At 44.8% G+C, this 16,876-nt stretch overlaps 1 protein-coding gene across 5 annotated transcripts in view; it reads right to left on the reverse strand.

Annotated features, from left to right (window-relative positions):
- LOC8028527 (transmembrane protein 163) overlaps nucleotides 1-16,876 on the reverse strand; it is a 133,028-nt gene that overhangs the window by 41,522 nt on the left and 74,630 nt on the right. For all 5 annotated transcript variants that reach the window (XM_040205327.2, XM_040499063.1, XM_040205326.2 and 2 more), the window contains exon 2: nucleotides 9,378-9,519. In XM_040205327.2, the coding sequence (XP_040061261.1) occupies nucleotides 9,378-9,435 (58 nt within the window). In that variant the 5' untranslated portion in view covers nucleotides 9,436-9,519. The remainder of the gene's footprint in view (nucleotides 1-9,377; nucleotides 9,520-16,876) is intronic.

Here is a 16,876-nt window from a genome sequence, read left to right on the forward strand (position 1 = left end):
GATTTTTCTTTCTGCCCATTTATAGCCTTACTTTATTCCCGCCGGATTATGACACAGTACAGCCCTCTTCCTTGCTCCAGATGCCAGAAGCCGTAAAAGTTTCCGAAGTGTGGCAGCTGCGCGGTAGAAGCCGACGCAATCATGGCATCACGCTTATCCTAGCAAGGAAGATTTAGAATGTTCCGCCACAGGTGTTTCATCAGTTCAAGTAAATGTTTTAAGTCCGCTCTTTGTTGTATTGTTCCGGTAGTTTAATGAATCCGTTGCATTTTTTTTTTTTTTTCTGCGCTAACGAACAACATTTTATCACTATACTTCGTTTCAGCTTCGGTTCGAGCGCGGTCGATGTTATGAGCGGAAAGACCAATCAAACGGCGCAAAAAGCGCAACGTCATGGCGTGCTTTTTTCGCTTGATAGGACAAGCCGGCGGACGAGCACGCACAGGAACACGGCGAACATTCCTGGTCCTCTCACGTGCAGAGAGCACGCCATGACGTTGTGCCTTTTTCGCTGTTTGATTAGCCCTTCGACTCACAGCATCGGCCGCGCTCGGACCTAAGTTGAAACGAACTATAGAAGGCCGCTCGAACATATCTTAGTATATTGTCGTAATTAAAACTTGTTTGGTGTATTAAACAAAAATCGCGATGCCAATACCTGCTTCATACGTGTTATGGTTCTAACTAAAGTTTGGTAATCTAGAAGCCGCCAAATCCCATTTTTATTTACTATATTTAGTATAGAATATTGATTTTATAGCAGTGTTAGACTACAAAGATTAATTATTGTGAACTTTCTATTTAACGAAACTATACCTATCAGTATTTTAAATAATAAAAAATAATAAATAATTTTCACGTTTCCCCAATTCTCCAAACAGTCTTAGGCCACAGGAATGGTCCTACGTGATAAACTTAAGAACATAAATAAATCAGAGTCATAATTGTGCACATACTATGTATTGGTTCCAGTTTCTATTGTAATATTCACATCACAAAAAAAATGGCAAGGGTAGATTGGTGTAGCTTATTAAATTACTGTTGTATTATTGTTCGGGACGATGTGTTTAATTAAACAAATTGATAAATTAATATTGAAATCGACTAGATCGCAAGGAAGCGTTAAACCAACAGTGGAAATTCCCCAAACGCCGTCCACCAAGAAATGACAATCCAGGCTTTGTAAGCAACATATCACAGCTGTAGTATCTAGAAGTGTGCGAATGCCAGTTGGAATCGAATAGCTCAATGTGACCGCTAGTTTTAACAATGTTAAGAAAACCGGTTGTCGTGGCTCGCCCTTCTACTGTGAAGGTCATTAATGACGCAGCAATATTCTATTCGAACCAGTATTTGCGCACCCCTAGTAAAACCACTTTCGGGCATAATATGCAATGTTTGTCTAGAGAAGCTTTACAAGATTCAACATTACAATGAGAGCTCTAATCATTTTAGCACGCCAGCAAGAACACTGACTCATTTATTTTGAAACATCGTTAAACATAAAAGCATACATAACTACAAGCGGTGTAGAAAGGTTACGTTAGACCTTCATATAAGGTGCCCATTTTGTATATTTTAAAATGTCTTATTGAAGCTTTTGACAATCGTGCCAAGATTTTGCGATACCCTGAAAATGATAGGTGATCGAGAGTTGCATGAAGTATTATGCTCGTTTTCTCTGTTTTACGTTCGGTGCTTCATGCCTGATAAAGGGTTATTGTTGAAAGCTAAAATATACTTTGATATCCTAATGGGCTAATATTATGTTGAGATAATACGTCATTGTAGAATCTAAAGGATGCTATGTTAAAATTTGTCGTTCTTCGGCCATGTAAAAAAGAAACAAAAGATATTTGTGGGTGAAAAAAACGAGTTATAGGTGAATATTAACGTATTTTTGTCCCATGAATTTGAACATGACAAGGATTTGATCCGGACGTACCAAGAGAGCGCGACGAAACCCGAAGAACCAACCGCCGGGTGTGACGTCATACCCAGAAGTTTAAACTGTCTTCCGCTTCGCGTGCAGCATTTTTGATTGCTCGGATAAGGCATGCAGAAGGTGCGGATATGTTCAGATCTCTATAAATATACGTCGATTTTCTCTTCTCACGAAACGCGCCGGGAAGGAGGTGCTTGAGCGATATTTTGGAAGTGCTGCTGTGGCTACTTGGCGCACCAATCTGAAATATAATTTTGGGTTTCGGGATCCTGGAAGCCAAAGACGATTTAATTTTTTTTTTCTCAAATACAAAACCACTTTAGTTTCTCTTTTAAGTTCTCCGGTCAGTTGTCTCGTCTCTATCATTGCTCGTTTCACCTTGCTTACGAAGCGAAGCATCCATGCTGTTGTTCAAAGTAGTCGAAGTGCCAAACTGTATCTCAATTTACGTCGTCACCCTTGTATTAGAAGTAGTTGACAAAACTGTCACCCTTTCATCTTTTGTCATTTCCTCGGTAAGGTCTTGAAGCCCAATTTCTTGTGGCCACATAGAATGGGCCGCATGACACGTTCATGGAACCCGCCCCACCATGGGGCACGCTTCACGATGAACTTCCATTGTACTCTGTTGTTGCTGAAGTGATCCCCGAGTTATTTGTTGCGAAGCGCGTTCCAAAGTTCTTTCATTCTTTGTTGCTCCTTTTAAAGGTCAAAGCATTGTGCGCAGACTTAAATGGCATTAAAATTGTGTCCGTAGAGAAGCCTTGGAAGCTCAGACAAGAAGTCTAACAGCTTTTGGCAACGTTGAACAAAGGAGTACCTGACAGAACTTGGGCCGCTACATGCCACGAAAGAGTCACGATAACAAAACAAGATTGGAGACTTGGTGCTTCTACGTGATAGCCTGCAGCAACGTTACTAAAACACTCAGTTGGGAAACTCGCCGTCGAAACCTGGGCCGCTGGCGTCCACCGAGACCGAGTTAAATACGACAACAGCACCACTCTTTATCATTTCTCTGTACTGTGGTCACATTGAGCTTTTAGAAAGCATGTTTTTTTTTTTTTTTTGTAGAAACAAACGGAAAAGACTCTTTTTGTATGAAATGCTTTGGAGTTTAGTGCAAAACAAAGGGCTCGTGATGTTTTTATAACCTTTTGTTTGCAAGGTTTTGCGCAACAATTAATACTGTTTTTATACAACCATGCCTTAGCGGTGCTTTCAGGTAGCGCGTCCCGACCTAGGTGCATTTTAACTTCGGTAATAATTCGCGGCGCGTCCGCTGGGGAAACGGGGGTGGCACCCCTGTAACCTCTTCCGCTGTATCTGTTTCGGCGCCAAAATGGCCGATTAAAGCCAAAATAGAAGTAACGTGCAGTTCCTCGAGTGGCCGCTGCGGGAGAAATGGCGGCGTTGTGTTCGCCATTAGCTCGGTTCTCGAGGATAGATCGGGGCCACTTTTTCAGAGCAGTCTCAATGGCAGTTTCCCAACTGAGTGGTTCTAGTAACGTTGGCCTGCAGCCACGTCAATGGGCGAGACAGGAATTATCAAAAACCGGTTTCTTGACAGTGGCGGTAAAGCGCGCGCCTGCAAGACAAGACTACCCAATGGAACTACGGTAAACAAACCGATTCACCTTGCGTACAACCTGGAATCCTCGGAGAGTGACGAAACGAACTAGGCCCTTTTTTTTCGGCAGACAGAAGAGGGGGAGGGAGGGAGGTTGAAACAAACTAGGCTCCAAAAAAAGGAGTCAAAAAGAGAAAAAGAAAAAAGGACTAGGATGATGGCGCTCCGGCTTCCGAACGTTGTATTGATGTACCAATATTTCTAAGTAAACCAGTTTGTTTTTACTCTAGACTGAAGCGTCAACCTACGAAAAAGAACCATCATAATCAATTAGTAGTTTACTTTTACTTGTCTTGAAAAAGAAACGCATGGGAATACACCATTTGGTGCATTCTTATGCGCCCCCAGTGCCAGTCTGCCCACGCTCCTCTGCCGGGTCTCCAAACTTGACTGGACCTCAGATTTTATGCATAATGCCGCATTGGCAAAAGACAGCCTCGGCAACATGACTCCTTTCCATATTCCCCTAACAACTTCATATCTATTGTAATTCCATAGTGCCCTATGCTTCATAATTGCTGCCTTTCTTTTTCCTTTTTTATAGTATTTTCTCCCTGCCTTCTAAGTATTGTCTTCCAGCATTCAGCCATACTCCTAGGCTTTCTACTTCTCTACGTGTTTTATTAAAACATCTTGAATTTTCAGCAGGTCCCCCGTCTCATTGTTCTAAAACATTATTCTCAACTTGACGCTACCGAATTGCAGACCCAGAGAGTCTTCTTCCTCTCCACAGATCTTAATCAGCTCCTGTAATCTATCTGACGACGAGGTGTGAACACCTCCCACGGAGGCCTTCGCTTTGAAGGCCTTTGAAATGCCCGCGAAAGAGGTGCTATAAAGACGAGCCAGTTTCCATTTTTTTTTTGTCTTGCTCAAACATAGCTCACCCAAAGCTCATCCTTACCACGAATTGCTTATTTTCAGAATTTGGTCTATTGTGAGTGCGATAATGACTTTCATGACTTGAGGAGTTTAGAAATTTTCCAAAATAGGTGCAACTCGTCACCACCGACAAACAAAAAAATGTATTATTTCTTAGCCAGTCGCAGCACGTGACGATAAAAGTGACCAGTAACGAGTGGCGTAATAGCCGATGTTACTGAAAAATAGAAACGTAGGGTCTCCAGACAGTATAAAAAAAACCATTCGACGAGGCACTTTCAGGCGGCTGTGCTGAGTTCCCTTCGGCCCGGCCAGCATTGCTTGTGGTAAGGAAATACATTAACGTTGTGTTATACTCAGTATAAAAATAAATTGCTTCTGGCCAAAGTGTGCTTAGCGCCGCCGCATAAACTGCATCGCCGGAAGGGTCTTTCTTATTGGTGGAGACTGTACGTACAATGCGCGAAACTGATAAATGCAACGTGCGAGCAGCAGCCAAAGAAACCACTTGCGTCAGCTGCTGGCGCTATCTGGACACCATGGTGGTTCTTCTTTTTCGTGCTTCAATCCCACTCGCGCGTTTCATTTCACAGTTGCGCGTACTGTACTAACTCGTTATTGCGTTGAGAAGTACGAATTGCCTAACTAATTTTTAAAAAAAGTGACGCGTTGACACCTTCAGTGTCAGGAAGACGGTAGAGGCGCCTTCCAAAGAACATTTCCCGTACGAAATACAAAAAAAAAAAGGTACGACACACAAAAACCCAGAACTCTTTCTTTGGACGATGCATTTATCATCGCAAGATCAATCGGATTTGAGGTCGCTGGTATGTAATTCGTACACGCATCATTGCGGGTAGCACAACGTTTTACAGATTTGATGCCGCGGCGCACCACTTGCACCGTTAACGAGTTTCATTCCGTGGTGGTCCGTGCAAAGGAATAGCGTTCAAAAAGATGTGCTCTTGTGTTATACACGCGAATTTTACATCAATAGTTTGTGAGGATAAGGAATATAGCGAGTGAAGCACGATGAAGCACGACCTCCCTTATAGTTACGGTACGATATTCATACGAAATAACCCAGGAACTTTTTTGTTTGTTCCTTTTATTTTAGTTATGCACAGAGAGCGATTAGCAAACCGAGCAGCAACAGGTTGAATACGTTCAAGCGCATTGATAGGAACACGGTGGACTCGATCAAACGCAGGACAGGCATATTCCAAAGTCGGTCTGAAATACGCTCAATGCGCGTTTGACCTTTTCATTCTCGTGTTTTAAGGTTCACTGTAGAACTCTAAGAAACCTACCCGCACTACAAACTACTCTATTCACTTGCGCGGACCATGTTCCGTCCTCAGAAGTTACCGCACCCTGATTTGGTGCTTGACTTTAATTCGAGCAAATTATTCTTCTTTTTTTTTTTTTATGATAAACGGTGACAGTTGAATAGGAACCGCCTTTACATCGTATTTATGAGGCTCGGTGAACATCAGAGGAATGAATAAACAAAGATGAAGTAGACATAACTCAGCCATGAGACCGCAGGAAGCAAAAACGACACAACATGCAAAGCCTCTAACCCAGCTGAAAATTAATTTTTACTTGAAAAGGGCGTATGACTGTGTTTGCGTGTCGTTTTTACTTCCTGCAGTCTCAAGCCGGAGTTATGTCTAGTTATCGTCACCAGCTCGTTTGCGCCCTTACTTTATATAAAGATAAGTTAGCTTATTAACTAAACTATGTTAATTAACTTTAATTATTGTTTCCGGGGGTTATGTTAAAATTGCAGTTTTAAAGACCGTTATTATGACTGTCTAAACGAACTAAACAGCTTGAAAAACGTCCGAGGGTTTCGAGATATAAACAAAAAAAACAGCTTTCGCCGTTTTTGTACCCCGATTACAAAACTGGGGTTCTAAACTCGTCAAAGACAAAGTTGAAGCCCAAAGTTCGCGGAGGGCGCCGATTGGATTTCGGCGACGAAAGTGCGGCGTCATCGTTGTCAGAGATCCATCGTGGCGTTCCGTAAACTTCGGCCCCAACTTTGCGATTGACGGAACTAGGGCCTCTGGACGCAAAAAGAACGCCGGGACTTTCGTCCACAATCATGCGTAGAAGTGTGACGTTGTCGTTTCGCGCCCCTCGTCATTGTATCGCGTGTTTTTGGTGGACACGCCGACGTTGCGTTGCCGAGATAATGACAAAGCGCCTATTACGAGCACGCCACTCTTTCACGCATCATTACGGACGGAAGCTCAGGCTCTCTCTCTCTTCTTCTCTGCGTCCATATTCGGAATAAAGCGATAACAAAACACACAAAAAACTATTCGGTGATTATCTCTAAACCCGTTGGTATTTCCCAAATTGTTAGAATCAATTTAGCTTCTCTTATTGGATGTTTTTAAACTTGCAATTGCAATTTGACCAATTAAACCATTAAAGGGAAAGTTAATTGAGAGCTTTTAGTTAATCGGCCAATTTACCGGGGCGGTTCTCACTTCATCTAATGTCAGCCAAGCACCACGAACGCAGACTGAAAGACGGTATTCCTGTAACTATCACCCCGGTTAAAAAGAAAATTTATTCGAATTAACATCCTATATCGTTCGAAGATAGTGTAACCAAAAGTTCGGATATAGGGCGCCTTCTCCGCAATAAGCCTCCGTCAGATTATGGGCACCTCGATCAGAATTAGCGTACTATGCACAATCACCTGCGAACAGGTGTATTTTAGACTCACGTCCACGATAAATATCATTAATAAAAATGTGGAAAAGTGTCCTCAAAACAGACCCCTTTAACACGCCAGATGTAATTAAGATTGGAACTGAGCACGTTCCATTTACCACAGCTTCCTGGTTTCTTGAAATGAAGTCATCTTTAATCCATTTTTCAGAGCAATACTTCAAACTGCAAGTTTCTGTAGTAACACTGAGATAGTGTGAAACGATTTTCTGTAATCTTAGAATATGGAATCAACTTCGCATCTGTTATTAGATTCTAAGGCGACGTCATAAAATTCAATCAACTGCATCTTACATCGAAACCTCTGAACGCATGTCGACGATGCCTAAAAAATGCAGTCGAACGATATTGCCTCATTAATGCTCACATCAGAAGATCGGGTCCGGTCGCCTCATCCCTTCTCGCCAAAATCACGTAACACAATTACCAAGTTTCCTTACAACATTACCCGCTGTTACACACCGCGAAGGCATGGTGACCTTCTCACAAAATAAAGACCCGTTTTCGCTCGCTCACTTTATTTTTGTCGAGTAAAAGATATGCTAAAGTATTTTACAACAAACTGGATTTAGCAAAAACGGCATGCTGCTCTACATAATAAATTTTAAGTAAATTTTGAAAACTGGCACCAGATTGGTTCCTTTTCAATCATCGGTAGTTTCGATTATTTTCCCTAAATAACGTTTTGGCTTTTTGGGTTTTAGTTTTTATTCCCAATTATTAATTTATAAGAATTGGGACCTCAACACAGGGCGTAATTTTGATACTCATTGCTCTCCAGATCCAACGTTGCATCTGATTATCTATATTTTATTTATTTTTGTCGGATAACGTTTTCCCATCAGGAATCACTCATCTTAATTACACCCTGTGGTCAAAAACTGTTTTGTACGTTTTAGTTTTAGAAAAAACAAAAGTGATAAAATATTGTCAGTCACCGAAATCCTGGGCCGCTTTTGTCCATTTACACGCCCAATCCCCACCCACCAACAAACTCCCGCAGCGGTAAAGTTCGACGATATCGCCACATGCGCGATAGCTCTAAACAAAAGGTCAATGAACTTGCGAAAATGGGAAGTAAACAAAACAACAATAAAGCAGGTTACACGCAAACGTCAGTGGAGTACAACATTAGCAGGCTGCATTAAACGATCAAACTGACTCTGGCTCAGCTCCAGCGCACAAAAAGCGCGTGTTGCTTCCACAGTTCTAACTTCATACACTAAAGACAGGCACGCTTAATAATTTCGCCCCTTCCATAGTTTTTTGTCGGCTTTATTTTAACACCAACAACAACAGCATTTTTTTTTTTTCTTTTCAAGTAATCATAGAAAGAGGGCACATTCTTCACATTAAATGTTCAGAAGTATTTACTTATAACCACCATAGCGAGACAATAAATTCAAAACTAAAATAAAGGTTGCTCAATTATTTGTTAATCCGAGTTTTGAAAGTCACGATTACACGTCGCGATCATGTCGAAGATCTGGCAGCAACAAACTAAATTGAGCGGCTCCCTGTATGCCCCGTGATAAGAATATGACGCTTTGTGCGAGCGAAACGTGTGGCCGAGATTAAACGTTTGTCTTTTTAATCATTGTCAGTATTCCTCAGTATCCCGAAACGGGATTCATTAAGGGATGCGGCGAACAACCGACGAACTTCGCCCGGCGGCACGCACGCTTTGCGCACGACGCAGCAATCAATATGCTGATGCCACGCGCAGCGCAAAAGCCGCCGTCGAAATTCGTCGATCTTTCGTAGCATATTCGCCCCATCGAGTCCAGCCTTTACGTCGTCCTTATCTATATAAATTTAAAAAAAAAGAAAGCGTGCTTGGCAAGAACTTGCGCGTCCAACGTTGCACTTCACGTTCGGCTCCTTTTTGCAAGTAATTTTTCAATCAGAAAAATCTTTAAAAAAATATTTGTTACGTTGTCGGATAGTTAACCTATAATGAATACAATCGAAGAAAAAGACGAAATTCGTCCCACGAAACAAGGCATAAAACTCTAACCGCGCGACACTTTCGTGGGCAGCGCTGAAAGTTATATGGCTTTGGCGTCCGCGTGCATCGGGACCACATCAATCAGCCCCAAAGCTCTTGTTCGCATCTTTCGCATCAGTGTGAGCCCGACAAAAAGGATGTGCAAACAGAAGTTAGAAACTCACCGGTTCGAATGCGGGTCTTGGTGCTGCGGCATTTTTCGACGGATCCGTTGCTGTCCATCCCTCTGCCGATGCGTGGGGTCTGCGGCACGTCGGCGCGAGTGCGTGCCTTGGGAGACTCGGTCCAAGACTTCACGGACTAACCCTGCATAGATGAGGACATTTTTTCAGGCGATCAAGCGAGGCACCGCTATACCGAGGAACCAACCACTATTTCTAGCCGATAAACGCCGATTATTTTCGGATGCCGCCTTTGCGAGCGCCGAACGAGGGAGTTGAAATCCCGCGCGTCGGCGAGGTTACATACAGCGCCTTCCAAAACTAGAAATTTCCCCCTCTCGAGAGTTCCACGAACCTTCCAGACACAACGAGTGTCCGCCGCCATCAGCGGCGAGTGAGTGCAGGTGCAGCCAGCGACGGCAGAGCACAGCTGACGTCACGAAGCCGCACATGTCGGGACGACGCCAGGAGGCATCTGGGAGTGCATTTCCAGACCCCTCCCAGCGAAAGCAGTAGAAAAGAAAAATGATAATAAAAACCCACACATATACGTATAAAGATTGCAGCGAACACGATGACTGCGTTCGATGACCGTGTAAGAAATAAAATAAAAACTGATAAGCGAAGATCGGAGAATAGTTTGCGAAACAGCCAGAAAACAGCGCAGATACGGGCATGCCCCTAAAAAACAAGGAGGTCTTCAAACTATTGCTACAGTGTACTAGAAGGGTGCTGCGACCAAGCCCAGATCCTACGCGAGCTGTGGGCGTGAAGAAAATAATTGTGTCGTTGGTGTCCATTTGCATGTGGGATTCATAACACTACCGGTGTGGCCACGTGTTTTTGAGCGTCAATCTGCCCGATAAGCAGACCTAATCACGACTTTACGCGATGGTTATCTGGCACATACTTTGAGTGAACGTGAATAATGCCGAATGAAGCTAACCTAATGGTTAAAAAGCGCAACAGAACAATGGACAGAAATGAAGACACAGACACAGCGCTTGCGCTTTTGAACCATTATGAATCACCAACTCGCCCAACACTCCATTTTCGGAGGCTAACTTACCCGCGGTAAGTGGCATCTGCCAGGAACCGCATACATCTTGAGCACCTCTTTCAATAAAGACATTTTCAATGCAAAATGAAGCTAACATGTGCCGCGTTGCTGTGCGCAGTTTTCTTCGATAACATCGAGCGAACGTCAATTTTCGAGCAGAGCGGCGTTAGTGTACCGCTTGGTGTGTAACGCCTTCACGTTAAGAGCAGCGGCGAACTGTCGATGTTCGTGACACTCCTCTTTTTTAGTACGTACTATTATCGCTATAATGAGCAGGCCTTAAGGAGATATCACGGTAGAATCTTATCTCCTATTCAAAATATTTACGCGTCTAGATGGCGCCACCGCTCTAGATTGGCAAAAGACACTTCGAAAGCCAAGCCAATCTGACATGCCTGTTTGCGCTTTCGACGACACCTCCCCAGCGTGAAATAGCCTCTATCAGGGTTGCCAGGTTGGGCTATAAATAGCCAAATTGGGCTAGTTTTATTTGCAGTTGGCGGGAAAAAATGGTAGTTGGCTATTTGGCTAGTATTGGGCTATTTCTGACCTGTGCATTGGGCTATTTCTGACCTGTGCATTGGGCAATTTCTGACCTGTGCTGGAACCAAAATGCCTGAAAGCACTTGGGTTTATAGGTTCGAATGTATTTTTAAAGTAAGTTACGTGAACATTTGGTGCTTCAGTCCCTTAACCCTGATAAGTTTGCGTCAGCAAACAAATTCGTCTTCTTTTTGCGTGCCTTGTGCAATTGTTTACCTCCGAATGCAAGCATGTGGTGTTATTCCTCCATCTCAGCAAGTGACGGCGCGATTCCTTGCGGCCTTAACAGCACCTGTTCTGCGCATTCTTTAGGTTGTCTGAATTCTGCATAGTTCTCCCGTGACGTCATTCTGGTCACCAAGCGTCCCAATATAGACGCTTTACACACGCGCCAAATTACAGCCGCCATTGCTGACCTTCTCTTGTCTTACCGAGATGCCGAGCAACTGAAACGGTCATTGACGAGCCTCTACAAAGGCCGATGCTTTAGAAAAGGACACAGTTGAGTCTAATATGGCAATAACCTGGCCTGCTATGGTAATGATGAAGTGAAATAAACGAAATAAGAGGAAACAAAAACTGAACGTCAGTTATGGCGGCGTCCATGCACAGCTGCTGCAAAGCGTAGGTATGTTGTCATGCGCTTGTACGAGCGTTTGGGGAAGTTCGCCGAAAGTGCAAGGGACGCCATTTCTGGGGCATCTGATGGATAAAAACGTATTATGTGTCTCTTCTGCTCAAAATCCTCAAAATAAACGTTTCAAATGATAAGTTTTTTTTGGCTATTTTTGGGCTATTTTTCTGGATCGACATTTGGCTATTTTTGGGCTAGATCTCGTAGACGTTTGGCGGGTTGGAGTTCAAACACCTGGCAACCCTGGCCTCTATTGAAGTTCCGCTTGGTGTCCTTTTTCATGATGTGTCGGCGCACTCATCTATCGCGCAGCTTTGATTGAGAAATCAGAAGTGAAGGCAGTGCGTGCAAGGCTTTGATTGGCGGTCGAGGTGAACGTGCGCTCGGCATCAATGACTTGCTTCACTGCCCCGCTAAAAGGCTGTCTACGCGGCTGTTCTTCGTACAATACTTCACTGACTAAATTTCTCACCTACAACGTGAACTGTTGCAGCCATATCTCGAGGGCAAGCGGACCTCACGGTACCAGAAGAAATACCATCACATTTGAAAGAAATTCCATCACATTTAAAATAATTCTTAAAAGCAGTGTTGTTGTTGTTGTTTTTGGCCAGTTAAATCTTTTTTTTTTTTTTATGTGGACGAATCGTTTACGTGAACTTTTGGTTTTTTTGGGGGGTTCTACTTTCCCAAGGGTAGAAGATATGAAAAATCTCCAAGCGCGTTCGTAGACTGGCAAGCTATTGTAAAGCAGCTACACACCATAGTTTGGAACTTCGTCCTAATGCGGATAAGGGTTCGCATTGATTTTTTCCGATGCGTTTGGACTGTGCCCTGCAATTCACGTTTGAAGAAATTTCGGCAGAGACACTTAAGACTGCTTACGTGTGGGAATGCGAAAGCATGACGCACGCACTAGGCACAGCTTAATGGTACGTTTACACCTGAGAAGAAATCCGCTACCGCGGGAGCGAATCCGCACCCGGCGGCGGCGGCGACGAGCGGGTTGCGTTTACATCTATTTCGTTCGAGAGGCGGCGGCGGCGGCGGCGGCTGCGGCATCTGTTCTCGTAACATACCGTCAAATATGACGAGAGGGCGCGAGAGTTCCCACCTCGGCTGTCTCTCCCGAATGATGCTGCTCCCCGAAGAACACGTACTCATGACGTTGGCAGCGTCGCGCTGCGCAGGAGTGCCACTTCCGGTCAGCGAAACGCCTCGTTCGGCGGCAGAAATAGGTCCCGGACCCATACGGCTCGCCGCCGTGTTTTCCGCCCAGCGTTTCGCCCCAGCGACAAAAGCTAGGCGGATTCGCTGGCGGATCCGCAAGTGTAAACGTACCATTAGGCAGCCGGAACCGTGGAGCCGCCGTGGCATCGTGGAAGCGTGCTCGTCTCGCATCCCGGAGGCCCGGGTCCAATAACCCCCCCCCCCCCCCCCCCCCTTCCCCCCAGACCGAAATGTAGAAAAAATTTATTTTCAAAGCCATCAATTTACTTTCTTAACAGGTACCTCCCTGAAAAATGTTTCGCAGCCAATGAGAACTTGGGTGTCGTTTCGCTGCTGCTAGAGACAACGCCCAGCAAATGGGAATTTAGTTGCCGTTTTCGCTGGCTTCACCGGCGTCGTTCAATGAGACGGCTAATGCTTTCTTTTACATTAAAAACAATAAACAGCCTGGTAAACTTTCGTAGCAAAGTTGAAGTGATTATAGTGCACAAACTAGTTGTAACCACCGTCATAAGACCTCCCTCCCCCGCCCCCCCGCCCCCCCCCCCCCCCCCCCCCAAACCCAGGAAAAAGCAGAGAAAAAAAGCGAAGAAATTTTATGTCTTAGCATTTTCTGTCACAATCAGGTCGCGGTGCCCCGGCTTTGCCAGATCCATAGGATTATAAGTTTATTTTTAACGTTGTTTTTTGTTTTGATTTTGCTTTTTTGCGTTAGGGATGCGTAATTACAGCCGTTGTGTCGAGAATTCAGAGGAGCGTGAAAGGAAAACACGACCCGACTACACTTCGGTAAGAAATGTCGACAAAGACGTGGAATAGAGTTGCTAAGGCAGACATGCCCTTGTCACATTTAAAAAATTTTATTTATACCCAACTTACACGGAATCACACGTGATACTATGGAATATGAATGCGTGTTTGTTCTAATTTAAATTGATGCTAAATAAAGCGGAGTGAATAGACCTTTGCAAAAATCGCCTTCTTCTCGCTGCCATCTTTGTCTGCTGGGCTGGTGTACGCCTTCTGAGCGTGCGCCGTAGCTTTGTTGTGTGCTATGTCAGATGCTGCGCATAAGTCCACAGGTAAGTGACTCAGAATTTTTCGCCCGGGTGATGAGCGCTGGAAAGGTCTATAATATTTACGTCATGTTCACGTTTTGCCTCACTGGCATTTCGACCGATTGTTTGTAAACAATTTATTGGTGATGCGCAGAAATCAGGTGTTCGCGTAAATTAGTATCTGGAAGGCAGGCGATGGGCTTGCACGTCCATCAGCATGTCATCGTGATCACATCTGTCAACCTGTGTGATGACACCCGAATTGGCTTATGTTTTAAATGAATAGGGTTCCGATATTCTTTCTTGACTAAGGAATAAAAACACACACAGTTTCTAAGCAATCATGTACGTTTTATTTTTGCTGGGGCGACTATTGCGGCTATCTTTATTTTTAAATCAAATAGAGTAGGTGGGTGTCACGACGAGTTTAGAATGAGAACATATGTTGCGATATATTGCTTTTCATCTTGCGGATGAAGGATATTGCACTTTATTCGAGGCATTTTGCCGTTCTTGTTGATCGCTTATTTTCTTGCGGCATAGCTGAACTGTGATTGTTTAGTTGATCTTCATAAGAGACAAAAATCACGCGGGTGCCTTACCGCAACCGTCAGCCTTGTACCTGCTCCACGAGTGGTAACTTTAGTGCACTACTACGCTTCTCATGCGCTCAAAGTCTTTGTGAAAATGACTAATTTGGTTTTTTTTTATGATGCTCAACAGGTTTCTAATTAGAGCATGTCTATTTTCACTAATTAAATATTAATTAGTCATTTTCGTTAATTGGCGAACTAATTAGTAAGTTTTGCGCATTTTCTGACGTCCGCCTCCACCGGTAATGCGGTTCCGAGAAAACTATTCTTTTGCCTCCAATACACTAATTTTAGGAATTTTTGACAGTCTTACGTGAAACGCCCTGTATATAAAATATTTTGGTACAGTGCATTCACTTTTATTTCGTCAATCATTCTGTATAGTGCAGTGGGAAATCGTTGCACGTGATACCGCAGCTTCGCTGGCCAACAGCCTTCACAGCGTGGACTGGAGTACCGACTTTTAGAGCGCAGCTGTTAGGCGCCCGTTCCCGGCTTGAGCGGCGTCGGCGTCGCCGTCGTCGTAACCGTGCGGTGCATCATGGGACGCGTGACGTCACTGATGAAGTCATCGGCATCGGCATCGTCACTGATGACGTCATCGGCATCCGCAGCGTCACTGATGATGTCATCAATGACATCACTGATGACGTCATCGGCATCCGCATCGAAATCGTCATCGTCACCGATGATGTCATCAGTGACGTCACTGATGGCGTCATCGGCATCCGTATCGTCATCGTCATCGTCACTGATGACGTCATCGGCATCGGCATCGTCACTGATGACGTCATCGTCATCGTCAACTGACCTCATAGGGGTCACATGACCCCGGTGACGTCACGTGACCCCCTTAAGGTCACGTGACCCTCGTGAGGCGACGGGGACGCCGCTCGGAGGGAGGAGTATCAGACAGGATGAGGAGGTGAGGAGGAGGGAGGAGGGATATACCTTCCCCTCCTCCTCCTCAAGAGCTGCTCTCTTGTTCGGCGTCACAGGGAGTTGTAAACGGCTTTCAATTTTTTTTTACTCATCGTTACTTTATCATAGGAGTGAGTTAAGACTGGCAGTGCTATAAGTGGCAGTTTCCAGAAGGTAGGGTGTATATTTGATTTCGCCAATACTGCCAAACCCGCCGTCTAGTTCAGAACCGGAAGTTGTTAGGGACTATTTACACACTGCCACCACCACGTTTCAAGTCACGCGAGAAAGAGCGATTACTCTGTTGCGTGGCCTGCTGATAAACAATTGTCCGGATACATAGCAACTGCGAGAGCCAAACCCGGCGCAGTTTACCATGGATGTCACTGCAAATCGCCGTCGACTCAGCCACCAGAATGGTCGTTGCTTGTATTCGACGTCATCATGTGCCGTAGGTGCAATCCAGGTATCAGGTGCCCGTGTCCTCGCGGGCCGTGAGTGCCTATTAAAAACCCTTTCGGCCCTAATTTTTTTTTATTGCGAAAGCATTAACTGTCCTATGGAGCGAGCCGACGTCATCAGCTTTGAAGCCGCGCCAAACGGTACCTTAACTCCTTTCTCCAAGTGAAGCCGGCTCCCAGCTTTGAAATCACGCAAAAATCCTAGCCATACGGCACCTAGTTTCCATGATCCCAAAGGAGCGGAGTGAAGCTGATGGATTTCGGCTTCGGTCCCATTGGCTGGCGCGCGTCACAGTTTCAAGGAACGAGGCTCCCATTGGCCGATGCGCGTCAGTTTCAACGACCGCCACCCCATGGCGCTGCGTGTCCGCGCCGTCTCGGCATGTCGCCGAGAGGCATCCAGTTTGATCAATGCGAAAATTCAGAGAAAGGGTGAGGAATGGATGAGTAATGTAAGTAAGAAAGATAGAAACGCTGCCAAGAAGTTTGGGGAGCACTTGAACTCACTCGGTGAAACGACGCAAGCTAGACAGAGGATCATACTCTCGCATCAGGGAGATCAAGTAGAGGGAGATGATGCGATACAATATATAGCAGCAGTGATGGAGGAGAAATTTCGGGAACGGGTACACGCGGAAGATAGGAAAACCGAAGGAAGTAGCAGGCCAGCTTGTGACATCGCGGATTTTGGACAAAGAGAATGGGAAAAGGCGGAACGAAGAGTCCCTAGTGGCACGTCGACAGGCACAGATGGTATCCCAATCAAGCTGGTGAAGAATTTGGGTCCTAAATCTAAGGCAAAACTAAGGGAGGTAGTGAGCATTATGATAACAAAAGGAAATATTCCAGATGAATGGAGGCTTAGTAGGATGAGTATGGTATATAAGGGAAAGGGAGATAAGTCTGATATTAGGAATTATCGTCCCATAACCGTGACACCTGTTATTTACAGGTTGGTAATGCAGATTATAAAGAACAGACTGGAGGAATGGGTAGATTGCG

The sequence above is a fragment of the Ixodes scapularis genome, unplaced genomic scaffold (assembly GCF_016920785.2).
Source record: "Ixodes scapularis isolate PalLabHiFi unplaced genomic scaffold, ASM1692078v2 PGA_scaffold9__187_contigs__length_104089568, whole genome shotgun sequence".
Lineage (NCBI taxonomy): Eukaryota > Metazoa > Arthropoda > Arachnida > Ixodida > Ixodidae > Ixodes > Ixodes scapularis.